This window comes from Tympanuchus pallidicinctus, unplaced genomic scaffold (genome assembly GCF_026119805.1).
Source record: "Tympanuchus pallidicinctus isolate F22 unplaced genomic scaffold, pur_lepc_1.0 scaffold28, whole genome shotgun sequence".
NCBI lineage: Eukaryota > Metazoa > Chordata > Aves > Galliformes > Phasianidae > Tympanuchus > Tympanuchus pallidicinctus.
The window spans coordinates 5,553,662-5,581,351 of record NW_026294745.1 but is presented as its reverse complement, the minus strand read 5'-3'; the positions used below and the strand labels follow the sequence as shown (position 1 = coordinate 5,581,351).

The window sequence follows — 27,690 nt, the reverse complement described above, 5'->3', positions numbered from 1 at the left end:
CAGTTCAGAATTTATAACCTTGTTTAAAAGATACTGCCCAGTTTGCACAAAGGAGCAAGAAACTCCCTACAAAAAAACGCACGTTTTTCCACTCTGAGGAACGGTGTCCGACTGAGACACAACGGGGAGGTGGTTCATTTTCCACTGTCACAAAGCATTCATCTCACACATTAGACTTGAAAAGGAAACACCATTTGTTCAGCGCCTCGCGACTGCTCACGATCGCAGGTCTCAGACGTGATCAAAACCCTGTGAGGTGAGGATCCTGCCCTGCCTGCACTGAGCAGCAGAGGTGCGTTCTGAGGGCGGTGTGTGACAGCGTGCTGTGCTGGGGAGAGCCGTATCTCCTTTTGCTCACCTGTTGTGAGTGATCTGTTCAACTGCAGAGGATCTATTTCCAAGATTAACATCTGCTAGACTTGGCTCAAACAAGATGCCGTGCTCAATCTAGGTTACATCTACTGCTGTCGGCTTGTTGAGGGCAATGGAAACAAAAACATGCCATTACTGCTATGGAATTGAGAGCCTTGCTCCCATAAACTACATCCTCTAAAAACAGGGAGGCTGAACCTGCACTTCCGGATCTTTCCTTATTGCTGATTGCTCTCCCACCCGATTTCAATTGGAAATTCTGTGTCTCCCATTGAAGGAAAACACACAGCATGGGCCGTTTCTTAACACACAAATTGTATGCAGCCTGGCTCTCCTCCTCCTTGCAGCCCAGCGCTTTCTTTCACTTGCTTTGCATAACCGTTCAGGAGATCTTGCCATGAAGATGGAGAAGTTAATTAGCCCATCTTAGGGATTTGCACGAGTACGTGGGAAGCTTGAGATCTGTGCATCTGTCTGCAAACACAGCGGTCAATTAGCAAGAAGAATGTTTATCAACAAGTGCCATTCCATTTTCCACAAGCAACTCCTCAGCACAATACTAGCCATGCTCTATGGCAAGGATCAGACCTGTTAGTTAAGATGCTGCAGGTTGCTCTGCCCAAGTACCGTGCAGCTTGCAGCAAAGTACCGACTCCACTCATCTTCCCATTCAAACTGAAACTGTCTTTCATCTGATAAATGCACGCAGCAGTGCGATGGAAGGGTAACCAATCCTGCCTGCCACAGCACAATGACAGCTGTGTCAGCGTGCCTGTCCATCTCCTGCAGACCTGCCTCTGGCTGCCCATCCTCCTCCCAGCTGCATGCTGCTGCAAGCGCCAACCCGACAGCAGGTGCTGGAGGTGGAGGGAAGCTCTGCTGCTGCTTCTGAAAGAAGGGAGGGGAGCGAATGGAGCAGCTAATTGTATGCATGGCAACTCTCCCTAAAAACACGAAACTGAGTTATCACAGTGCTTCTTATAGGGCTTTATGCATTCAAACTTCTCTAAATGAGGGACTACGCCACGCATCCCGCATTGCCATAGAGATGATTGTACACCATTACCTAAAATTGAACTGAGTCCGTTCAACCTACTCTGCGCTCCAATTTGTCACAGAAACTGTTTCCCTGGCCCATTCACATAATGAATGTGGATATGAAGCTAATGCTGAGGAAAATAAGCACCCTCAGGGTTATTCTAGCCTACCCTTCTCTGTCATTCCCTCTGTTATTTCTTTGGCAGTATCATACAGAAGTATTTTTTAATATATATATTTTTTTAAGTTGAAGAGGGAAACGGGGTAGTGGCACATAAGTAACATGGGACACAAGCAATTTGCAGTCACCTTGCTGGATGGAAAATATTCTAGTGCTACCTATGTCAAAATCCAGCAGGATCAATGATAAAACTGGTTTTGTTTTCATAGAAGATAGTGAAGGACATGCTGGACAGGTATATTTTGTCAAGCTAATGATTCATTTTTACAGAAAATTTCTCAAGTTCGTCGTATATCTCATTTAGTGAAGTAGGAAACACACAGCATGTTCCACATATCCCAGAAGCTCAGTATGTCCAGGAGCACTCTGGATGAAGTCCTGTCCTACCAAATTGAAAGGCTCAGCTCGCATTAATGCCAATCATGTCAGAACTGAACTAGCAAAGTCCCTTTTGGCTTAAACACAGCCATAGGAATTCAGCTGTTACTTCCTTGTGCATACTTCCCAAATTCCCTCCAGTTTGGATTTAGCCATGCACATTTCTGTTTTGCGAGCATCCTACATGCATTCTTTCATGCTGGAAAGTTTAAGTTTTCTTAAAATCTTACAGGTCCTTGAACATTTATCCTTCCTTAGCTACACTGCATGTTTCCAACTGTATCTGTAAACTAAGATAAAAACACCATGAAGCATTTCTCTCCGAAGAGTATCACATGCTCAATGCAAAGCAAACCAATTCAGGACTCCAACAACTGCAGAGGACTTGCTGGTCAGCATACCTGACCACCGCTGTGCAGCTGGAGTCTGCAGCCTGCCCAACAAGTGTGCTGGACCTCCACAACTGGGAGAGACTCATCACCACCCGCCAGCAGCACTGCACGCATACTGGACCAAGCCTGTACTTAGCAGACACCAGCAGGACCAACGTGCCTTGAAAAGTGAGGCTTGTAAAGTTGGAGGTTGAAAGCAGCAGTAGTCTATCAGCCTCCAATTCCCCCTGCCAGCTAGTATCCACAACAAATACAAAGGGTCCGTGCAATTAGTACGCAGAGATGCACGTGCAGAGGGCAATGTGATCGAGATTTAATTTTAAGGTTTCCACAGGGATTTCATCTACGACCTAAGGCTGGATTTTACCTTGGGTATTCTGCATCCTACCTACACGCACAGCACAAGCCAGCCAGATTGCAGAAGGGGTTATCAAAAGGTTGCACTTTCCCACTGCTGAGACTGCAATGCTCCTCCATACAAACTGCAGTGGTTCCTTCTTTGAAGGATTACTAAGTGGTAAGGACAAAACCTGGGACTGCCAGGCTCTAAGCATCACAACTCCTTATGGCTTTACAGCAGAACGTTAAGACAGGATGAAGAATTAGCTGTGTCAAGGAGAGAATTTGCTACTGTCACATTTGTTTAGTTATTTGTAGTTACAAATATGATTTGCTGCTACCAAAAATCAAGTAGGCTGTGTTAAAAGTGTAATTTGATGCCCGGCAATAAATCTCTTTAATAAAGGTGTGGCAGAGATGATGTTACCCATATAGAAAGATTAATCTCCATTTAAATGTATTCAGGAAGCTGAAGGACGCCGGCGCAGAGCGAGGCTTCCCATGGAGCTCCCCTCGCTTTGTGGCTCCCAGTCAATGCTCATTCTTTCTGCTGCCCGCGTGGTTGTACTTTACATTTAGCCACACAGTTCTATTTATTATTCTCACTCTGAACTTTCACGGCATCCCTTTCATCAGCTAAACTCCCCCTTTCGAAACAAACATCTATTTGAACAAAAACAGTCTTTACTCAAAAAAAAAAAAAAAAAAAAAAGATAAAAAAAAGAAGAAAAAAAAAGGGAGAAATCAAAGCATTTTTAGTGAAATGAAGTTTTCTGGACTGAATTACCCGGCCTACACCATAGCATGCTCAGCCACTGGAAATTATTTAGAAACAACCGAGGGATGGGGCCAAAGGCCCGGGGCCTTTATCTGAGCCGGATGATTGATGTGCTGCGGCCCCGCTGCGGGGAACAGCGATGTTATCTGTTGCTAGCAGCAACAGTCAGGGGCGCAGCGTGGGGCCGGCAGCGGCCGTGGAGCTGCGGCAGGCCCGCACACAGGGACAGACAAATGGGCTTTTCAGCCGGACAGGTCTCGTGGGGGGCTGTGACATAAAGGGCCCTTTGGAAAGGCTGGAATTGTCAGCCCTTTGATGGCCGCATGCTGGGCCATTAGCTTCTGTTACTAATTTGCGGTGCATGTGAGAGGGCAGAGCGGAGGAACACCTGCGTGAGGCTCGGCGCTGCGGGGCAGAGCGGGGATAAGGGCTGCAGAGTGGGGATAAGGGCTGCACAATAACCCGGCCGTACGAGAGAAGATGACAGTGGCCGTTCCTGCTGCAGCTCGAGAAGGGCTGCTCGATGGAGCACCATGCTGTCTAACTCAGACCTGGAGACGCAAAGAAACCGGGGAAATACAGAGCTAACAAGGGGCCACCTGGAGCTCGGCACGCTGGGTTCTGCAGGAGCTTTCTAGGCAGAGGCAACGTGCTGTGCTGGGACACACAGGAGGGACCGGCAGGAACCCGTGTGAGCCACTGCTGATGTGTGCTGAGTCTGCCATCCCCCCTTCTCCTCCAACCCTGTGTGCAGAACACAGAAATATGATGAGGGAAAAAAACACTGCAGATCACAGAATGGCTTAGGTTGGAAGAGACCTTCCAAGCCTTGCTGCGGGCTGGCTGCCTCCCTCGTTAGACTGCCCAGGGCCCATCCACAGCCTCCAGCACCTCCAGAGATAGGACAGATTGCGGCTGGCTCATGAGCAGAAGCAGGAGGTCGCTGGGACAGGTCAGTAACCTCCCAACCCCGACATGTGCACCCCTCACAGTGCTTTGCACATCCACCAGCCCTGTCACCATGACGCCCCGAGGTTTCCCTGTCTTGTACCATGCTGAGCAGCTCAGCAAGCGGCGTGCCCAGACCGCCAGTAAGATCAAGGAGTGCCAGGAGCACGGTGCAGACTTGAAGGCTCCTCACCACACTTCCTTTCTTGGTTAGCATTCAGGATACTGAAATTATAAGCATTCAAGACTGCAACTTTAAAGGTTAATATGAAGGCAACGTGTGTGCAAGCAACCAGAGGAGAACATGTTGTGAAATAATCCGCAGTTTGTACTACAGTACGTGAGCCACTCCAGTACTAATGAACATGTTAACTTCCAGGATGATTTTCACTGAAAAGCAGTTTTTCCAAGCAAGGAAGGTTTCCTTGAGTAATGGGATCATTTGCAACTCTCACAGCACCACAGCATCACAAGAACACCACTTGAGTGAAATTAAAGAGGCATCAGAGACCAATGCAACATCCAAACCAATGGGATCCCAGCTCCAGTGAGAACAAGGAAAGCCCACCATGGCAGGCACAGAGCCTGAGGGACTGCTTGCCATCAGCCCTGGTGCTGCACTGTGCCAAGCTGCCCATCAGCTCTGGGACCAGACCTCCAGCTCTGCCTTATGCTTCTACATTAGTTATAAGAACACGGCTAAGAAAAGGAAGCCCTTTGGCCAAGGTCAAGACGGCCTTCTGTTCAAAATAAGGAGCTCCACCACTTTTGTGGCAGTTCTCAGAGTGGATGCAAACTGAAAAGGTTGAAAGCCACTATATAGACTCCTTAAGCGAGGAATGAGATATACCTGCTGTTAAAAAGGAGGTTTGGGTAAAAGGGAAACAGATTCTGACCAAAACGAAACACAGAGTTATTAGAAGCATATTGCTACAAATCTCAAATCAGAGAATGCCAACAGTAAGGCTCTGAGAAGCTCTGAATCTGGCTGTTCAATGTGTCTTTAAGAACATGTCCTTCCTACATGTGCTTCCAGCTTGGTAGCAATTGAACGTGTTTAAATATCTCAAAACCTCAACTCATGAGATCTTGATAAAGCCATTGTAAGCTTATTTTCACTGACATGTTTGCCTTAGATTTCACTACTGCTGATAAGAACTCATTTCTTTTAAAGCAAATTCTGACAAAATCGATCAACTTGAGAAGCTCTGGTGAGTGAAAAACACCGTGCAAAGTAAAGCCGCAGCCATGATCTGATCCCATGCAGCCTGCAAAGCCCCTCTGCCCCATGTGCTGAGCTCTCCTGGGACTGCTGCAACTTCCCACCACTGCCACAGAGATGAAGAAAGCCCCGCTGCTCTCCCATTCATTGTCCAAGGCCAGTGAGGGAGAGAGCTACCTGAACAGAATGGCACAGGGATGTTTGCCCAAGGCACAGACGGACCAGAGATAAGGTTCCGATCAGATCAGGTGCAAAGCATGAAGCAGACTTACTGTGGGTCTTTCACACTCCACCCCTCCAGTAAAACAAACCAGAAAAAAAACCCACAAAAAGATCCCTGGTCAAAAGCTCATGACAAAACCCATCCTGTGCCAAACGCACTGTTCCAACTGTTCAAACACTGAACCATTTGCACACCTCATGCCTGAGGTTACGATCCATCTTGCCTGCCCCCTGCAGCCCACAACAAAGAGCTGGCAGGCAGCCCCACAGCTTTGTTTCTGCACATTTCAACACTATTCAGCCCCTTCCTGCAATCATCTTCTCATTTTCCCTAGCTGTCCAGTATAGCACTGAAGAAAATTAATGTGAAACTGCAAACTGCCCTTCTAATTTGTCTTTCTCCTTTGAGAACTTGCCCTCGGCTTTGATCTTCCCAATGAGCCCATCTGACTGCTGATCCAACCACCTGAACAGAAACTTTAAAGCGTTAGTCACTGATGCACAACGAGTCACAGCACTTTGGGCCAATGAGACGGGCAGCGTGTGGACACTTCAGCTGACAACATGCCAAAGCCCTTCTTCCTAAACATCAGACTGGTCTGAAGTTCATTTGCATACCTCTTCATGCATGTTCAAACACTGAGACTTCTTTTAACACTACACTGCCCCAAACAACTCCCACTGCTGTTCAGAATAGCAGCATTGCTGGAAGCTTTTGAGGAACTGATTTTCTTTCTTTTTGCCAGATTTTAGCATTTATTTCTGAAAGGCAGCTACCACATCAATCCTGCCAACCCAACAGCTCAGAGGCCATCATTCAGCTGAGGAAATCAATAGAAGCCCTTTCCAAAATCCACAGATCTGTGTTCTGCCTTCCCCCACGACAGCTTAAAACCCACCAAATCTGTGGATGAAGTGGGGCCCGCCAGGCTCTGCTGCCCGGCCTTCTGCCCTGTGTGCCAAGCACAGTGCTGCCAATCAGCAGTGCAGAGTATTAATTGCCAGCCTGCACCAGCATCCCTCAGATAAAACGATTAACTTCACATCAATCGCTGCCCATTATACAAACCAAGTCACTGGGATAATATTCTGCTGTGGAATCAGTTTCTTTTGGTTTTGATAACGAATGTCTTGGCTTTTATTTCCCACATAAATATCTATTCTTTTCATTTATGTATCACGAGCCTATCGTACCGCAGCAATGGGAGAAGCCTCATCTTGTTTAGTGCCTGCTAGGGGTTTGTACACGGCGCCCCTCACCCAGCAGATGCAGCCCAGCTCCCCAAGCCTTCAGGTTTTCAGCCTCTGCTCCACTGTTCAACAAAGGAAATAACACGCAGAACTTAAGAAGAAATGCTGACAAAACAGACAGACAGAAAGGCCACTATCCTATGGACCTGCTGTAGTACCTCCTCACACAGCCCCAGAAAGAGTGTTTGTGGCAACAGTCCCTTAAATTCCCTCCCCTCCCTGCTCTAAATAGGAGCCATAAATAGGATTTATATAATGAAGCTGATTCTGGCATGCCTGAAAAAGTTCTATTTGCTAAGAAAAACACTTGAACAAAGATGCAGTGTGAAACATATTGTTTGTTTGTTCTCAAATACAAATATGCAAATAAAGACACAATATGTTTTAAAAAATAATAAAGTCTTAAAGAGCCGTCCAAAAATAACACAGCCAAGCTTGAGGAGAAGATGTGAATATAAAAGTCATAATTATCTACCAGTAGGATGAATCCAAAGAGATGGGTTGGAAATAAAAACAAAGACAGACAACAAGGGCAGCGCTAACTAACCACACGAGAGCGCAGCACTGGTTCCAAGGCAGGCAGGTGGCTCCCCTGGCACCTCAGCAGCACACAGCACTGACTGGCAGCACGCTCTGAAGCCCTGCTGGCTCACCACACTCCCAGGGCTCACGCTCGCTACCCAGAAAAGCAGCTGCCCTTCCCCCTTCCAGAAACCCGCTCACGGTTAGATTGAGATGCTGCTGTAAATATCATCGTGCTGCCATGCTTCCTCACAAACCCAGGCAATGGATAATGCTGCTGCAGGTTAATCTACATGAGCTGACTCTCCAGTTCAGTTCCTCCAGACATCACTCAACGCGCGGGTTGGCGATGCTCCCTGGAGCTGGGCTGTGCTGCTGGTGGGAGCGGGCCGAGGCCGGCGCCTTGCCTGTGCCACAGGGCACCTGACACCAGGGCACAGGGGACGCTGCCATGCGGCACTCACTCCACAGCTTGCCACAGTGGTGCACTCTGTTGGTGCCTCGTGCTCCCTAGTATCTGCTCTACATCACTCTGAGTTCCAGCTCAGACTGCACACGATCACGACCCCCCTTTGGTCTGGGCTTTCCTGGACTAGCAGAGTGTTCTGCATATGGTCAGACTCTGTTGCTTCCAGGTGAAGCAACACCAGAAACATGAAAAATCACTGGATCGTCCTTATCTAAGACAAAGCTGGGAAGAAGAAGGAGAAAGAGAATATAAAATTAAAAGCTACACATGGCTGCAATTGCCTAGTCCATGGGCAATGTTTTAAGAGCAAAATATTTCCTCCTGGTCCTTTTGGGTGTTCTCCATCCCACATCATCCAAACACACGTGATGCTGCAGGGGTGACCCTCACAAGGCTTAGCATTCAAGGAAGAGCAGCAGTTTAGCCACCTCCCCAGTGTTCTGTACAACAACTAAAAGGAGCCTCGTTTTTATTATGTTATACTTCAAAGATGTGGTCTTGCCTTGGCTAAGATTTCACAGGAACTCTTGAAAGGGATGTGCTAAAATCATCTCTCAGGAAAAACAGCTCAGCAGCAAAACCTGCAAAAAAACCTAAAGCACCAGAAACCAACCACACACACGCACACAACACACTTCCAGGCATTTAATTACAAAATATATGCGTATGACAGACACCAACAAGCCTACAGGAAGATTTCTGCTTCAGTATTCAGTGCAGCTGCAATAAATATTTCAAGGTTTCAAATGGATGCTTTGCAACAGCGCAGTTTTCATTTGCACAAGTGCCAGAAGGAAGAATTCAACACAGGCTTAAAGCAAAACCAGAGTATTTTCCTGTAAAACTTTAATTGGGAAACTGACAATATATAATCTGTACATCACTGCCTCCGAGCTGTTGTTAAAAAATTAAAGCTGTATCAAAAGAAATGCTTTGTTAAATTAACACGTTATGCATACCAGACAATCTGCACCAGGAAAGAAAATAGCTTTGAGTCAAAAAGCACTGATTGTTATGGTTGTCACTGAAAGACGGAGCTGCGCAGCACACGCAGACAAAAGCATTTCCTACCTCCTACCTCCATGCAGACACATGTCCTCACAAACACGTCCTCTTTATTTCAAACGCTGAGCAAAGCTGAGTAGAACACTTCCTATCTGTCCATCGCCACGTGCAATGGCAATGACCGCCACCATCCATTTGAACAACGGGGACCTCAGGCACTCAGGCTCGGAGCATCTTGCCCAAGGCCACCTTTAAAGTACTAATTTAAAACCTCGTTTGCCCAAGGTCTCTCTCTAAATCTTGTGCATTATAATCCTGCAGTTCGCTCAGTAAAAGTACCAGGAAAATAAATCAGGTGCCCTAAGCGGTCCTGAGAATATGACAAGCACTCCTGCTCTAACCCTTGGCAGCCCATAGCACCACTACCACCCCTTTGGCTTCAGGCTCATCAGGCAGGCTGTGCGTTGAAGGGTGACTCTTCACTCCATGCCCAAACTCCAGGCAACTGACAGCCTTAGGGAGACTGAGCTGCCTGCAAACACGGAGCGCGATCCCTCAGAAAAGACCGGCTCCTCTCATCTGTTTCAAGTTGTTCGCCTCCAATTTGAAGGGCCAAAGTACTTTTTGAAGACGTGATCGATAGCACTTCCCCAGTATAACTTTACAGCCTTGCACATGATGGTCTGTGCTGGCTCCATCACGCACACTGAGAGTCTAAGGCACGGCTGTGGTCTGCAGTGGTTAAGACGGGTTAACAGTTTGAGGCTTGTAAGATAAGAAAAATTTCCCTTGACGTTATAAAGTCTTCAGGTGGTTACAGACAACAGTTTCTGCTTTTTTGATGTCTTCTCAGAAAAGAGCTCACTGAATTTTATCAGTCTCTGGGGTGACCATCAGATAACCAAGCTATTCCTGTCTGAACCACTCAATGCATCTCCACCTTCCTGTCACTGGCAATCCGCAAGACAACCGGGGGACTCGAGCTAACCGCACAGCTCACAGCGTACATGATTAAGTAGGTGGGAACTGATGCCAGCTCAGCTCGAAGTGTCTTTCTCTGCTAACCAGAAGCTCGCCGCAAGCTGCGGAGGGGAATGACCACAGATAACACACTGATACCGAAACCGTTTGGTGAAGCTGCAGCATCCTGTTTGAGTGCTCTCAATCTCTCAGAAATGAACCTTCAGCAGGAAACTGCCTGCACTTACATAGGCTATGCGGCACGTATTACTGACTCTTGTTTTCAAGGGACCATTTATTACTCTCTCCCGCCCTCTCCCTTGGCTCCCTAGAAATGATCTGAATCAGGGCTCTTAGAGAACAGCAAGTCCTTAGTGGGAGGGAAGGACACTTAAAACTAATCTGTGACCGCCCTCCACCCATCACAGCTTGTTGCCTGCCAGTTACACAGCACTTATTGGCCTCGGGCTTCTTCGCTGTCATATCCTAATCTTCATGCTTCAAGCTCTTTTCCTCCTAAACCAGCCTGCTACTTGGCATAGATGCTAGTAAGCAGCTTCGGAAGAACAGTGAACACTGTGGGGAAAATTTGTTTTGCAAACTGGAAGAGAAGGTTTGATTTAACTTTGATCATGAGCCTTATAATCATGCTTGTGTCAACATCTGCTTGTATTCTGCTACGAAAAATGCTTACATTGAAGAGCCTTGTAAACATGAATGATTTCTGAGAACAAGTTCTGAATCTTTGGCTCATCGCAATAAGAATATCCCACTGCACTTCTCAGCTGCTCAGGCTGCTGCCTAGGCTCTGCAGGTCAGTCCTCACCTACTGATGGCAGCAAGAAATTTCACCCACTGACTTAACCTGGTGATCTTAACCAGGACACAAAAAGAGGGCACACGCTTTGGTGACTCACCGCATCACTTTCAGAGTTTTAACCACTGAAGCTGACAGCACTGGCTCATCAGCCTTTTAAAAATGATGAATGCTTTATCCTCCTCAGTGTTACCATTTTCTCCCCGCGGTGATTACTGACTGGTCTGAGTGCGATGTCACATGAATTAAAAGTACATGCTGTGCCATCTGCAGAGCTCCGATTGCTAAACAGGGCCCAAAATCTCAGCTTGAGCAGTCCATTTCAAGGCTAGCAGGAACTGCCCCAAGTTTAAGCATGACCATGCCCAGAAAACCTAAGAACCACACCTGACAGCCTCTGTAACATACTTACCATAGTAAACAACTGGTTTAAAACAAAAAGATAAACTCTGTTTTGCAAACAGCGAACAGCTACACAGTCCTAACATGCTTCTTAGAGACTGACAGTGCAGCTTGCTGGAGAATGCATGTAGAATTATTCAGACAGCTCCCGGGATCGTCCAGTGCCCAGCCAGCAGCACTCAGGCACACCACCATACTGGGCACACCACCATACAGGCACACCACCATACTGGGCACACCACCCATACTGGGCACACCACCATACTGGGCACACCACCATACAGGCACACCACCATACTGGGCACACCACCATACTGGGCACACCACCATACTGGGCACACCACCATACAGGCACACCACCATACTGGCACACCACCATACTGGGCACACCACCATACTGGGCACACCACCATACTGGCACACCACCATACAGGCACACCACCATACTGGGCACACCACCATACTGGCACACCACCATACTGGCACACCACCATACTGGCACACCACCATACTGGGCACACCACCATACTGGCACACCACCATACTGGCACACCACCATACTGGGCACACCACCATACTGGGCACACCACCATACAGGCACACCACCATACAGGCACACCACCATACTGGGCACACCACCATACTGGGCACACCACCATACTGGCACACCACCATACAGGCACACCACCATACTGGGCACACCACCATACTGGCACACCACCATACTGGCACACCACCATACTGGCACACCACCATACTGGGCACACCACCATACTGGCACACCACCATACTGGGCACACCACCATACTGGGCACACCACCATACTGACACACCACCATACTGGGCACACCACCATACTGGGCACACCACCATACAGGCACACCACCATACTGGGCACACCACCATACAGGCACACCACCATACAGGCACACCACCATACTGACACACCACCATACAGGCACACCACCATACTGGGCACACCACCATACTGGCACACCACCATACAGGCACACCACCATACTGACACACCACCATACTGGCACACCACCATACAGGCACACCACCATACAGGCACACCACCATACTGACACACCACCATACTGACACACCACCATACTGGCACACCACCATACTGGCACACCACCATACAGGCACACCACCATACAGGCACACCACCATACTGGCACACCACCATACAGGCACACCACCATACAGGCACACCACCATACAGGCACACCACCATACTGACACACCACCATACTGGGCACACCACCATACTGACACACCACCATACTGGCACACCACCATACTGGCACACCACCATACTGGCACACCACCTGGAGCTGCACTGCAGGAACCAGCCAGCCTGTGCTCCAGTACAGAGCACTGCAGACAGGACCACCACAAGGACACAGGATACCAACTTCCCACCATTCTGGTTGCAAAACTTGGAATGCTCACAATGAGTGGTACAGGACTGCATCTATAAAGAATTTATAAATAAAACCATTAATTCCCTTAAAATCTACATGTGATATTTCTTGAGCGTGCTACTTACATCACTGTAAGGACTGCGAGTTCTTGCTAGATTTTTGATTTTATTTTTTTGAGCTATATACTAACACCATAATCAAAAGCAATTTTCAGCTCAAAACTGACCTCAGGGTTACCAGACTCTATGGCAAACTTTTTCCTTTCATTGGAAATACACTGTACAGCCAAGATGTTAGCACATACACCCCGGATGGGCCAGGGGGCTAATTAAAAAGTATCTTTGGTTCTTGTGTCTGTTCCAGGAACAGTATAGTAAAGCAAACTTTAAAAAAGTCACGAAACAAAGTGCCACAGAAGCAGACAAATCACACAAAACCAAAGCGGAGCTCAGCGCGACAAACAGTTTTACTCAGCCTCAGTGCCTTTGAGTTCCTGACCTGTGATGAACTGAAAAATGAAAGACCAGCTGCAGTCACTGGGAGCTAAGCTGAACATTGGGTATTTTCAGCTGGAAGTTAAATATTCTCTTATAGCACCAAGCCCACCAACCAACAGGTTTTAAAGCAAGATGGACAATGACCAACTTTTGGGTACAGCAACAACTGAACTTCTGAATTACACCACTGCCTCCAAAAAGATTTTATTCTGACAAATAGTCTGGTATTAATCTAGCACCTGGCCCTGCTGGCTGCCTCCCTCCCATCCCTTTGCAACTCCTCTCTCACACACAGGTTGCACACTGCGGATTCCTTTACACGGTCTCCCTTGTGCTGCACATTCCCTGGCTTTCTTGCCACTGGTCCTTTTGCATCACGTAAGCAGGACTTCTACACTTCCACTGACTTACTTGCCATAAGAAGGAAAAAGGCACCTAGCTTTTATTTCACTTTCTAAAATGCCACCCAGCAAGTCATGGTGACTGGGGCCAGACCCAACAAGGAACAGCGATGCTGAAATGCTAAGGAGATAGAAAAAGAAAACTGAGTGCCCAGAAGCCCTTCACGTGGCTGAGCAGGGCTTCAGCCGCACGCCCCTCTCCCAGCAGAGCAGCACTGCAGAGGTGCAGCCATCACTCCAGCACCCATCCGACTCCTGCTCCTCAACTGCCCGCCCTGCTGGGCTCTCACCTGACGTTAGCAGGCATGGTGCCATTTCTCTGCTCTCCCACCCATCACGAGCACAGGAATGCTGCCTTTCTCTTTACACACAGCTATGTTCCCCGGTATGTTTGCATCTTAGCAGCCTGCTACACTGCAGCCAGGCTGAAACACCAAGTGAGAAAGAGAGAAACCTCAACCTGCAGCACACAACAGGTTTTCCCCCATTTGCAGTTTTTGCAGCAGGGCCACACATCTCAGTATATTACCAGAGCCTTCCTACGGTGTGAAATCTCGCTTAGGATTGTATCAGTTTTGGTAAATTACAGTTGCATCAATGTATTCTGCTAAGGCAATGAAGATTTGTCTCTAGACCTTAATAATGAATCACAGTTTAAAAAAGGAGTCAGATATGTGACTCAATTGAGCAAAGGCCACTAACCTACAGGAAAGCCTTCCTAGCCCAGGGATATGCAGGTAGTTTTATCATTGGTCCAAATAACTTACCCTCTGTTGATCTGTTTATTTCCAAGCAGTTCAATACAGGGAAAATCATTTGGGGACATAAGAGAAATCAGTTCCTGAGCACGGGGACAAGACACTATTCCACAGAACTGTGCAATTAAACATTTTAAATTGTACAGTGCAATAAAATGGCAGCATTCTCTAATGCCAATAGCATCCACAACGTTAATTCACTCCATCTCTTCTCCTCGTTCTCTCTTGTTCACCTATTATTAAGGTCACCAAAACATGTCATTTGTCTCACTTCCACAATAGCATTATGAGTTAACGCCACTGTTACTTCCTCTGCTGCTCCCTTTACACGTCGTGGTTTTGGGTGTAGGTTTCAGCAAGGGCATATTGAGATACGAGATAAAACAAGAAAGCGTGAACTCCCCCACCACGTAAACTTCCTCTGAGGAACCTGCAGCCACATGCAGCACAGCAAAGCCCAGCACCCTGCAGCCCTCAGCAGCTGGCTCTGCCAGCCCCTTCTCCAGGCACAATGCCCCAGCTTTGCTCATTCCCACTGCGTGAGACTAACAGAGAATTAAAAAATGAAACCCAAATCCCCGCAGAGGCCCCACACTTTTACCCCCTGCTCACTGTGCTCACCAGGAGAGCTGCCCCAGCCCCGATCCATTGTCTGTTTGCATTGTCTTTCTGTTGGTTTTGGTGGAGGGAATGGAGAGAAAGGGAGAACAAGACATGGAGCTGTAAGGAAAGGGAGCTGGGAGAAGACACAGCAATGTGAAAACCACTGAGACAGATGAGCAAATACTCTGCCCTGTTACGCAAGGAAAGCTATAGCATACACATAACACAACTGCCTCAGGATAGTCTTAATCAAAAATGTCCAGAAATAAAGACCAGATTCCCTCAAACTCCTTTGTCTTTCCTCTTCAGTAAGATGCAATGCTTTCTAGGCTGGTGAATTCAAGATGGATTTAAGACAACTCCTCATTTCAGTGTGTAAGGCCACTGACAGCAAGGTTATCCTGCCCCAAAAGCTGAGGAGCACGGGGAATTTTGGGGGATGAGTTTGCATAGCAGCATCTTTCTGGACGATGAGAGATCTGATCTCTCCAGCACTCCCAGCCAACCTCGGGGTGATGGCAGGGAGATTAAAAACATGGGCAAAACTCACACAGAAGTCATCTGCTCCCATCCCTCCAGGGGCTCAGGCACCAGCTGGCTGCAGCCGCCCTGTGCTGGGGCTGCATGGAAAGGAGCAGGCAGCAGCCTGAGCTGCTGCAGGAACAAAGCTGTTTGGGAGCCTCTGGGGCAGCCCAGTGCCAGTGCCACTGGTTCATGCAGACTGAAACTTTGCCAGAGAAGGCCCTTTGTGCTTATTTATGGCCAAGGAGATGAGTGAAAATTTATGGGACTTTTCATCCTAATTAAAAGCAGAAGCCATCTAAGAAGAAACAGATTTTTGGAAAAGGAACTTCTAAAGGAAATGTGTTGTAAGGACGTTCATGGGCTTCAGCATTTGTAAAGCTGAAGTACGTAGTTCATTTGTGTTTGTACTTCTGCTTACGCTTTTCACAGGACGCTTCAAAAACCCTCAAGAGCCCTCGCAAATCTGGAATAATATACGCTCTAATTAGTCACCAGCACTGAGCTCATGGGTTACAGACACAGGGGCTAGCTGAGCTCGGCTGGCTCACAGCAGCCTGGCCCTGCCTAACTCAGCTCTCAGAGCAAACTAACGTGGGCTGTTCATCCAGGAAATGCTGTCTGCCCATGCGAATTCAAACCTGGCGTGGCTCTTGTGAAGTGAGGCCACTTCGACACATACAAAGAGAACAACAGCAGAAGCTAATTGCTTTGGGTTGACACCTACAGTTCTGTTCTCGGCTGTCACAAATTCCAGCTGCCTTACAGAAAGAAGCCCTTTAAAAAGTCTTCGTATTTCTATAATATATTCTCATTTTTCTATCTTTTGTCATTCCCTGCATTGCTCTTACAGACCACACACCACTTCATCGCGGTCTCTTTTTCTTTCCTCTTTCTGAGTATCTGTCTTCTAAGACAGGGCGCTGCTCCACCCAAGGAGAACCTACCTGCCATTCTTCCTCTTGCCCAGAAAAAGATGACAATTATAGTCCCTCTTTCACACTTGGCATCGCAGCAAAACAAGACTGATACTTATCTTAGAATGACTGGTCCCTTATTCGTAAATCTTGTCCAGAAAGTCTTGCTCATTTTGCCAGTCCACAGGCACACCATTGTAGGAAGTGCATACTAAATTCACTTTTTTGATCATTTAACTTTGGCTCCAGCTCAAGGAGTTTTAGATTCATAACAAGAGCCCTGTTTCCAATATTGATTTTTGGCATGGGAAAATGCTAATTTATCAAAGGTCCAAAAGAGCAATGATTTTTCCAGTCCAGCTACAAAATTTTACCTACCTACAAGGAGAGATTTTTCATCAGTGTGACAGACCAGCAAGCGGAGGAAGCCCATTAGTTACAAGTTGAGTTTGGCTCTGGTCACTGAGCACGCCTCCACACCCACGAGCTGCAGCCACAAGAACTCCCAAGCAGGAGCAATACATGCTTCAGTGCAACAACGCTGCTGATCTTAATGCAGACACTGATCTTCCTCAGGATGCCGGTCACAAAGGCAGCTCTGGACACGGGGATCTCTGTGCTCCCACGCAGGCTGTGGGGCAGTGCTGACCCAGCCCTCCTGGGGTCTTTGGGTGGTTCTTCACATCCACGAGCTGCAGTCTGAGCTGAGACGCCGGTTTCCGGCGCTCAACAAGGAAGATGTAAAATCAACAGAATTTGATTTGCTGCCAGGGATGTGAGTAGGCCGCAAAGACTTTGATATTTTGCTGAAGCTCAGAATAAAAATCAGCTGCCGCTGCTGTCAAGTGTATGTTACTGGTTTTGCTTAAAAAAAAATCTTCCAAGAACAAATGCAATCAAACAAAGCTGCCTCATCCTCCTGCACTTCTGCTCTGAGGACCACAGGTTGCTTCACTGGCTGTCCATCTGCCATATGCTTTCAAGCTTACTGTTATTCGCTCCTGCATTTTATTCCTTTCCATTTCAGAAGCGAACAGCTGCACAGATGCTTTATAAATAAACTACGTAATTTTTTGGAAAAGGTTTTTTGTTTATTTTTTTAAGCTACTACAAACTCCCACCTCCATCCTTCACTGCACTCTGCACAAGTTAGTGAAGCTCACCTGCAGCTTGGCTTTGGGTGATGAGCTCAGCTGCAAACAGCAGCGATACTGCAACCATGAGCAACAAAGTGCACGGGCTGATCTTATGCTCACTGTAGCCACTTTCTAAGTATTTCAGATCCTAAACTGATTTAGGTATCAGAAATAAATTTGATAGGTAGTCCAGCCTTAGCAATGCAGCCAATCTGTAACCCTACACGTAATTTCAAACAAATCAGTGCATTTTTGGGTGGACAGGCCTCTCGTACTGTTAGCAGAATGAAAACCTGTTCTGGCTGCTCAAGAGGACAGACAGACCTTCCTGACTCAAATCACATATCTCATCTGTGCGTGCAGGAAGTGCATGTACATACATGTAACCATCAAGTCATAAAGGGAATAAGATATGAACCTCCACAAACAAACTGGTATTCTATTTCTCAGCACTGCGGAAGCACATATGAAACACATGCTGCTGATGAGATAAGGGGCTTGCAGAAACAGTACAGACATCGACAAGTCTCACGTTACTGACACAGAACTACACATCATTCCAAACTTTATGTTGGGAAACAGCTTTGTAAGAAATTTTGCCTGTGACATCTTCAGATAGACTGAGAAACTATGTGCTGCAGCACTGCCAGCACTACTTTCGTGGCTCCAAATGCAGAAATGAAACCTAGGTGCAGCTGAAGGCAACCCGGGCTTTTGTTGTCTTTGGTGAAAGACGAATTTCAGACCTGTGCTAAGCATGGCCCTTGTGTAGGAAGTGCTGCTCCCCTGTTGGATGGCTGAAACTTGGGCTGAGACTTCTCACACAAGGTCACAACTACAGGCCAAGTACTCTTTCTGCAAAAGCATGTCCTTAACATTTCTACCACTGCTTCTGAAAACAAACTGGTCTGCAAGGTTAAGGGAGCAAATGGCAAAGTGAGTAGATTTGAAACAAGGAACACACTTGTTTGTCACTGAAAAAGGAACACACACAAAACAGTCTGTGGTGTTCACACAGCTGCTTGTGGAAGCAGTGCAAGCACTGTGCAGTGATAACACACCTCACCATTTCACCAGCAGCAGTCTCCAGTGACACCAGCAGTACCAGAAGGGCAGCAGGCGTGTGCTCCCCACTTAGCACCACCAGCAACGTGCTTTCCCCACAGCTGGCAAACAACCTGCCTGCTGCAGAGCCAAACCACTGCTTCTGTGTTTTGCACTCAGCTGCTTTCGTGAGAATAAGAAAACTGCTACTGATATTACGGACAACCCCTGGGTTGGGGCCAGTCATCTCAAAGCCACGGTTTGAACATCTCTCTGCCACCTGGGAGGATCCGCTTCCAGAGCGGGTTTGGGCCAGTGAGGTTTGGCAGGGCTGGAAGTGATAGGCTCTGCCTTATGCTAAATCAATTTAGAGCAGCACTGGAGTCTTAAGAGAAATGGCCAGCCTCAGCAGCTGGTACGTGGTGAGGCAGAAGGCAATTTAATAGGAAAAATGACAACCCATAAGGAAAAGCAACCCCAGCTCACACAGCTCACAATCTCAAAACACTGCCTTGGCATGCGGAAAACCTGCTAAGGGAGGTAAGAGCTATGGGTTGCCTAATAAAAGAAACTGATCCCCGCACATGCACAGAGCGGGAGCTAAAAATGTTCTCAAATTCATTCATCTGAGAGACAAAAGTAAATCTTTTAACATTCAGCAGTGCTGGAAAACAGTCCTATGATTTACAGGCTTAGAGATTCTAAAAAGAACTCTTTGGGCCTTTTCCATTAAGACTTTGAAATCTGCGTTACAGCCAGTGGGAAACTGCTTCATTCCCACACCGTGCCCTCGGTCCTGCAATCTGTGAAGGCGATTCATTATTATGTATGTGGTGCCACAGGCGTGCACGGCATTTTTCAGATAAACAGAAGATGCAGCATCTGCCTTTAGAAGCTTAGGTGAGTCCAGCTGCTCGTGTGATGGGAAAGCAGCGCTCAGCCAGTCTGCCAGGATAGATTTCAATCCCTGTCCCGGAGCAAATGTTCCTCATCGCCCAGTCAGCACTGATACTCACCTGGGATGCTGGAAAGCTTTTGATGGAAGGATACTTCAGAGATACGTGTTATTGCTGTCTAAAAATTTGTGACATCATTCACAATACTTTAAGACTTTTCAAGTCATGTTATTTTGCAAAGTGTCTGTGATTCAGTTGTGCTTAGCTTTGCATCACGCATTTCTGATAACACATATCATAGCATGCACCAGAGTTACCCTTATTGTAACAGGTATCTACACACCACACGTTTGTTATGAGAGGCAGACAAAACGTGATTCCAGGAATTTTCATACTGACTTTGCTAAGCCACTCATACCTTCTCCCATTTTGTCATCAGTATACACACTAACATCTATGTGCCTGCCTTTTTGGACAACTGAGCAGCAATGGTACCCAAATAGTTGTACCACCTCTACACGAGCAAAATGCGACTGCACATAGAAATAAGGGACATGTGAACAGAAATGGTCAGTTCAACATCACTGCTCCACTGCACACACATGACAATACCACCAGCCCCGTACCTGGGACGCTCCTGCGAGAAGAACTGAAAACCTTCCTCTGAAAACAAGGGATTTTGTTTTTCTGCCACACTCTCTTGTAACTCAGGGCTTGTAAAAAAAGAGGGTATCGACTTTTTTTTGTCCAGAGTGGTGAAGGACACAATTCTTAAAGCACAATAATTTTTCCTCTGATTCTTGTATTTAATGCAAAAATGACAACCTATATGGGAAGGAGTGGGAGAGAGGAGGGAAGCATCTCCCACCAATGTTGAAAACTCCCCACATGTCTTTCAATCCTCAGGAGCTGACTCTACCTCAAATGCACTATCCAACAACCAAGGAACCCTCTCCAAAGGCATAAAATTAAATTCAAGGATCCCCAGACCCTTCATGCTCCCTCATGTCAGACTGGTCCCTTGCCAGGTGCATGACAGGCCCGTTCTCTACGCCTACTTCTTATACTCTGCATTTCTTTCATGGCAGTGGATATGCAATAGGTGGTGTAGACCTCTGCAATCAACATCAACAGAAGCGAAAGAATTAGCTGTAAAATGACTTACGGAGTAGCCTCTTCCTGAAAGCGATTGAGCAGAACTCTGTGGGAGGAAACAATATGCCACAGTAAGTAATGCAAGAGATTCTGTGTAATGTAAGATCAGATCATTTTGTGATTCCCTCCCCCAGCCCGGTATTACTTAGGGGAAAACTTTACAAGCAGAGCGTCTCAAATTCTCTCCTGACATCCTGCGTGCTGCCACGGGAGCGACAGCAAAAGAGCATTTCCAGGGCAGGGCTCTGGAGCTATTTCAGACAAGGATTATATAAACTATAGCATCTTCTAACTGAGGTAAAGGCTTGGCGTGGGATACATCTTCATAGAAACAGGGACTCAAGGATGCAGTGGAGTATTTGTTTAAGCTGTCCCTCTTCAAGAGACAATGGCCACTTCCATGCAGCACATGGGCATACAGACGTCCCCCGGCTCAGGCAGCACATCTTGCCTCACCAGCTCCAGCTCTGCCACGTAACCACGCAGTCCACTTCCATTCCCCTCATGAATTCATGAGCCTGCAGCCTTCAACGCTGCAGTATTACCATATGACAGCTCTATCTGAAACAATAGCACCGAAGCACTAATTTATCATCTCTCAGAGCTTTAATAAGCATTCTGTCCCTTTTGAATAAGTTAAATTATATTGTTTACTTCTGCTTTTCAGTCCAGCTCCTCCTGCTCCTTTCTCTACCACATCCTTACCTCTTTCACACACTGCCAAATCACTCAGTGCTTTTCCTTTCTATTATACCACCTCCAGCCGCTTGGCTCTCCTTCCCCTCACCACAGCCCAAGGCCACTGAGCTGCTACTCGTCGCTGGCAGTGGCCTCCTTAAAGCAGCTAAATGAATTCCACCTCTATCTGCAGCTGATGCTCTATGCCTTCTTTTTGGAAATTGAAAAGGAGCCTGGAACAGTTCAGCACGTGACAGGGAGGGAGCAGCAGCACATGACCCAGCAAGCACTCTGCAGGCCCATTTCCAAGTGTGATTTATAATCATGGCGCTCTTGCTACGTGATTTTATTAAACAAGATTCAGGGAGTCTTAGCAGCCCCGTTTCTAACAGTGATATTGCAGTGGGTATCAAAGCCTGAACAAGAGCACTGACGCACTGCAGGCGGACCTCAAAGATCACCTCTCTTCCTGCAGCAGCACTGCACGTCACTGTGGTACTCAACAACCACAACAGCACAGCACCCCCCAAAAAGACCGGTGCAAACTGACCGTGGACTACTGCAAACACCTGCAACTCCCCACCGGTACAACAGGACCCTCCTTGCTGCCATTCCCAGAGCCCTGCCTGGCACACAGTGCTCTGGAGCTCTCTGCTCTGTGGGAAAAAGGCAGCTCCAGGGCAGGTCTGAGATGCCAGTAACAGATCCTTTATGGGGGCAAACCTTTGGCCTTTTGTGTATCACACATGGATTTGCCTTCAAGCTGTAAAAAGCTAGAGGTATTTATAAAATCTCTTCCATCTAAACTGCCCAGAAACTGCAACAGATTGATGAAATGAAGGGAAGCAACGCTTCTTTCTTTTTGAGAAACTAAAAGGAACCTATCACTCCTCCTAGATACATGTGAAAAAAACCCAAACGCTCATAGAATTCAGTTTTGTATAGAAGGAAAGTTAGTAACAACATCCTGCAGTTCCAGCTGAACACAGGACCATCGTGGCTGGTTCGATGGCTGCTCTGCCGCTCACCCCGAGCACGGATGGGAGAGGTGGGAGCTGGAAAGCAGGGCGGACGGCGCTTCTTCCTCTGCCCCTCACTCAGCTCGCTTTTAACAGACCAACAGTGTCTAACAAATTGGAAATAATAACCCAAACCAGAAACAGGAGGTTTCATTTAAAGCTTCTCCCTAGGGAGACAGCCCCTCCGAGCAGCCTCGCTGTAACACAGTTCTTTTCAACCTCAGTGACTTGTGGACTCCCCAAATACTTTCCAGGCACGCCAACCGCAGAGCCGCGTTGCTGAGATAACGGCCCGGCACCCCAGGCTGCCCAAGAGCCCCAGGAATCTGCAGGCCAATGATTTAAAACCACCCAGCAGAAAAGAATAAACAATTGCTGAATAAAGTGTTACATCAGAAATAATTAGAACGGAATGGCAATTTGCGCTGGCATTTCTCATATCTAAGGACCGCTTTCTCCTTTGCGAGTTTTAACATTACATTTCCTGGAAATCGAGGGGAAAAAGTTGTTTTTTTTTTCTCCTCCCTCAGAATTTTTATTATGCGTATAAAGTTAGAAGCTGGTGAACACTTTGGATTCAACTTGTAAAATTCTTTCCAACAATTAGAGCTGTTTGCAAGCATTTTTCTGCACATCTAACAAACCACTGTTGCTTTCTTGGTTAGCTGGGAATGCTGGGGGCTCTTTTGGAGGATCCGTACCAAACTGCCACATGGAGAAGCTCTGAAGGCCCCAATGAACTTCAGCTATGAGTGCCAGAGCAGAGAACAGCTTGCACGCAACCGCGGTGGATGTTCCTAAAGTGAATATCTTTTGGGGTTGACATAAACATAGTTCAATCCACGTGCCTCAATATCCACACTAAATAAGAGGGAAAACGATCAATGTGGCTGCAAATGTAAGAAATCTTAGTGGAAGTTTCACTTGGCCTCTACCCAAGCTGGGAGAAACCTGTGGTGGTGAACGCAGGCCTGCCTGGCAGGAGCCGTTCCTGGGCAGCCTACAGCTGCGGCCTCGTACGGCTGCTGCTGTGCCAGCACTGGTGGCCCTCGTGCCTCTCTCCTCTGCACTGCCCGGAACACCTGGAGCTTCCAAGGGAACCTGGTACTAGTTAGGGGCAGAACGAGGCTGGTCTGCACATTTAATGATGTGTAAGTGGAACTACAGTGCCAGGTGGCATTTGTGCAAAAAGACAAATGGCTTGTAACGTTTTGCAGATGATGTGCTCTTTTGCAGCTAAAGATTTTCAGTTCTTTTTAAGCCCAAGGTTAAAAACAAAACCAGACAGCACAGACAAGACATTTCAGTTATGTCACAGAGTGAATTACTTCTACTCTGGGATAGCTCTCCTGTTAATTACACTGGTTGTAAAAAATAAATAGACCTTTCTGGCAGCAAAGGTAAAATCCTACTGTTGAAAAACTCAACTATTCCCACACCAACGTCCTTCAGAGTTGGAAATGCGCTGCAATTTTATTTAAGAGGTCTCCATTCATTATAAATACCACAACTGCAATCTAGAAGAGAAAATCATGACAAAACCTCACTGACAACCTTCAGCAAGTTTTTCCAAGCTAGTCTACTGAATTGATGGCAAGTGTTATTTCCTTGTATACATGGGAAGCCTTCCCCTGCTCTTATGATGCAAAACAAATCAAGACTCATGGTTTGATGGGGAGTCTTAAAACTATCCTCTTGTTGCCTTTACTTCACTGAGCTCTAAATCACTCTGCTTTTCTAAGCAGGGATCAGATTCTAGCACGGTACAGGCAGGGGCAGCCACCGTCCATCGTTTCCCAAAACTCTGCAGATGACAGTTCACTAGTGGGGATCTCCAGGCTCCATTTTAAGGCCAGTTCTCCTTAATGTTCTCCTAAATGATTTGGATATAGGACTAAAAGGTGTTTTGAGCAAGTCTGCTGATGATATGCAATAGGGAGGAGCTGCTAACTCCACCAAGAGGCCTTGTGGAGAGATTTAGACAACTAGAGCTGGGCAGTCACCAACAGCACCAAGTTTTATGCTGTTGGTCTCATGAAGAGTGGCTGAGGGAACCGGGATCGTTTAGTACGATAAAGAGGAGGCTCAAGGGAGAGCTTAATTGCAATCTCCTTCAAAAGGAGGTTGTAGCGAGATGGGTGTCAGCCACCTTCCCTCAGTGGCAGTGACAGTACAGGAGGTAACGGCCTTAAGTCACACCAGAGGAAGGTCTCTTTTCTCTTGTGACAGCGACAGGACCTGAGGGAATGAAGCTGCGATGAGTGGGTAAGGCTAGATACCTGGAAAAGGTTCTTCACCACAGGGTGGCTGGGCACTGGCACAGGCTCACCAGAGCAGTGGGCGCAGCCCTGAGCTGCCCAAGCTCCATAAGAGTCGGGAGAACGCCCTCAGTCCTGTGGTTTGATTCTTGGGTGCTTCTGTGCAGGGCCAGGAGTTGCACTCCTTCCTTACAGACCCCTTCCAACTGGAGATATTCTGCGACTCTACAACATATTGCCATTCCAGGCCTTCCAAAGAGCTCCTTCAGGGTTCCACGCTCTGCAGCATCCCCGTGCTCAGCTTTTCCTGGTCTGAAGCATGCAGAACTCTTCTGTCCCTCTACACCCTGCCTAGAGCTGAGACCGGGCATCCCAGCTTCTCACCGTTCATAAAGAGGATAAATGTGGACCTGTGGTGCCACTGCGGTCCAATTCTCACTCCAGTAGATCTTTTGATCACGCTTCTGGCAAGGTACTTCAGCCTTAGGCGCACGTAATGGACCTGCAGCTTTGTGCCCTGCGCTGCTTTAATCCCCTTGCCCCAGGAGGGGAAGCACGGTACAGAAAGTAGGAGGGAAGGGGGAGATGGTGACTGATGGCACACAAAGAAAAGCAGATCACAGCAAACTGTTTGAATTAGAAATCACAGAAATTATTTTATATTCATCTACCAGAGAGAGAATCTCATATCTAGTCTATACAATATGCTAAGCACTTATCAAAGAACATTCAGAGAGAGGAAAATCTCTCCATTTCCTAAAAGACTGTTGTCTGTTAATACATTTAAAGAAAAACAAACAAACATACAAAGATAGGATGATGGAAAATCTGAACAGATAGCCTGGGGGATGGGAGATGAGAGGAAAAAGCTCTGAACAACTTAGTAGCAGGGCTTGCTTTTTTTTTTTTTTTTTCTTCTTTTTTTGTTCAGCTGAAGTCAATCCCTTGAAAAGGAGAGTTTTGACTCTTAAGTGGCCAGCACCTCTTGCAACATATTTCCTAATCAGTGAGTATTTACGGTCGATATTTTATATTTCCAATTTCCCCCTAAGGGCTCGTGAGAAAGCAGCACACCTGCCAACCTTTTCAGCTGGGCCAATAATTGCCAATTTGCTCTTTGCCTTAGTATATCACTCAATTTAGCCCTGGCTGTGCCCTGCATACATCCTCATTCATCTCTGTGCCCCCATGACAATTAGAGTGTTAGCTTCAGCTAACTAGGGCAACTATTCTACTAGGGTTGGAAGACAATTATTAGTCTATTTTCCCATCTTGTGGCAACAAAATTGAGAATCCATGACAATTATATTCAGCAATTCTGCACTCTGCCGCCTGCTCCCCCTCCTCGCCCCCACCTTCCGAATATTTCAAATTATCACAGCTCTACTACCACATTCAAATTTTCCATGTTCACAGGGAGTGAGGCTTCTATTTAAATGATAATGAGGGACGATCCATTCAATTTAGCGAGGGAGAAAATCCATTAAAAAGCAGGCAGTTCTTAAGCTGATGGGTCAAGAAAAAGATAAAACCCTTTTTTTTTTAAAAGCCATTACACAAGGCTCTGTGTGGATTTTTGGACTGCTCAGGACATCAGAGAAGATCAGGACAATTATGGAACACGGGGAAGGCCAAAACAAGATGCCCAAGCCTTCCCCTTTTACTTGGGTCAACACAACAAAACAGCAGTATGGCTTATCTGGATCGTAATTCTCTGGCAACTTCCAATTACCGCACTATGAAAGACAGCAGAGGAAAATCCCATTTTGGAGAAGGGCTGTTGACTCTGTGCTGGTTGTAGAGGACTCAAGAATATACGTGTAACAGGGACGACAGCTTAGTAATAGGTTTTAAGGGAATTTTACATCAACACTGGGAACATAGACAAGCGGCAAATTCCCAACCCCTGCCCCCCGTACCGCTATCTCAGTTGTACAAAACCTGGGTTAAAACTGGTCTGCTATCCTGCTCAGAAGTTTCATCATCCCAAGGACGAGTTCAGCCCCAACAAATCACACCTCTGCAGCCAAAGATGATTTCACCAGATGATAATAAGCATTTTTTCCCAGTGACCCATAATAAATGGCAGTCAGCGTAATGTCTGGAAAGAAGGGACTGCGGAGCACAATTGCTGTTTTGCTCTGAAGCTGCAGCGCTGTCTCCTCGTGGAAGTTGCATTGTGTAACAGCAGAACACTCTGTGTCTGACGGCGGTGTGTGCGTGCCCGTGTGTGCAAGGCACAATCAATCAGTGGCTTTGCTTTTCTTTAGAGTGCAATTACTTCACGACAGACCAGGCCACCTCTTGACTTCACGGTCCATTAGAGACTAATGACATGCATTAATGTAAATAAAGAACAACTTACTGGCATCCCATTGAACAAGTCACCTCGAGAAACAAATCACACGGAGGAGCTAAAGCTGTTCCTAATAGTGCCTTCCCAATGGAGCCCTCCGTGCGGCTCAGGGAGGGCCGCAGTGCTCCGAAGGCGGCAGTGCCAAGCACGCTCACTGGCACTTCCAGACACGCATCTCCCACCACATCTGCTGCGTGCTGCCTGCAGCAGCCAAACCCGCTGCCTCCTGCCTCATTTACCACATTGTTCACCCAGGTTAATGGGGACAGGGATGGAAGGGAAAGGCAGCACGAAAAACAGTCCTGAAGGCCAAATGCACCAAGCAGGAGAGCCACTTGGCAAAGAGCAATAAAGAGCCCAGGTGCCTCCTGGCACAGCACATCCATCTGCAAGGAGCGCAGCCACTCCAATGCAACCACATCCTAAGAGCTCCACGCACAGCCCCTAACCACGAGAGTGCTGCCCCTGCCTTCCCTGCACAGCCCTCCTGCCCAGCCCTTTCCCCACCCTCGGTGCCGTGCAGGTCTTGCACCACTTCAGCTGCCCACCACTCACAGAAGCCACGTGCCAGGTTACACAGCTTCAGAGCAGCGCGAGGACCTTCACAGCACAGATCTGTGCAAACTGAATCTCTGCAGCGCGGCATCCTCTGCTCCCCCCTCCCTTGCCCCAACAACCTGCTGCCTTGCTCCTTGGCAAGCACATGGGGAACACCACCCAA

The 27,690-nt window shown here is 47.3% G+C and overlaps 1 protein-coding gene across 28 annotated transcripts in view; it reads right to left on the bottom strand.

Moving 5' to 3' along the window:
* Window positions 1–27,690, bottom strand: part of FBRSL1 (fibrosin like 1) — a 418,694-nt gene that overhangs the window by 220,637 nt on the left and 170,367 nt on the right. For 24 of the 28 annotated variants that reach the window (XM_052691244.1, XM_052691235.1, XM_052691237.1 and 21 more), the window contains one exon: window positions 20,669–20,704. The exons of the other annotated variants lie outside the window; for them this stretch is intronic. In XM_052691244.1, the coding sequence (XP_052547204.1) occupies window positions 20,669–20,704 (36 nt within the window). The remainder of the gene's footprint in view (window positions 1–20,668; window positions 20,705–27,690) is intronic. 28 annotated transcript variants of the gene reach the window in all.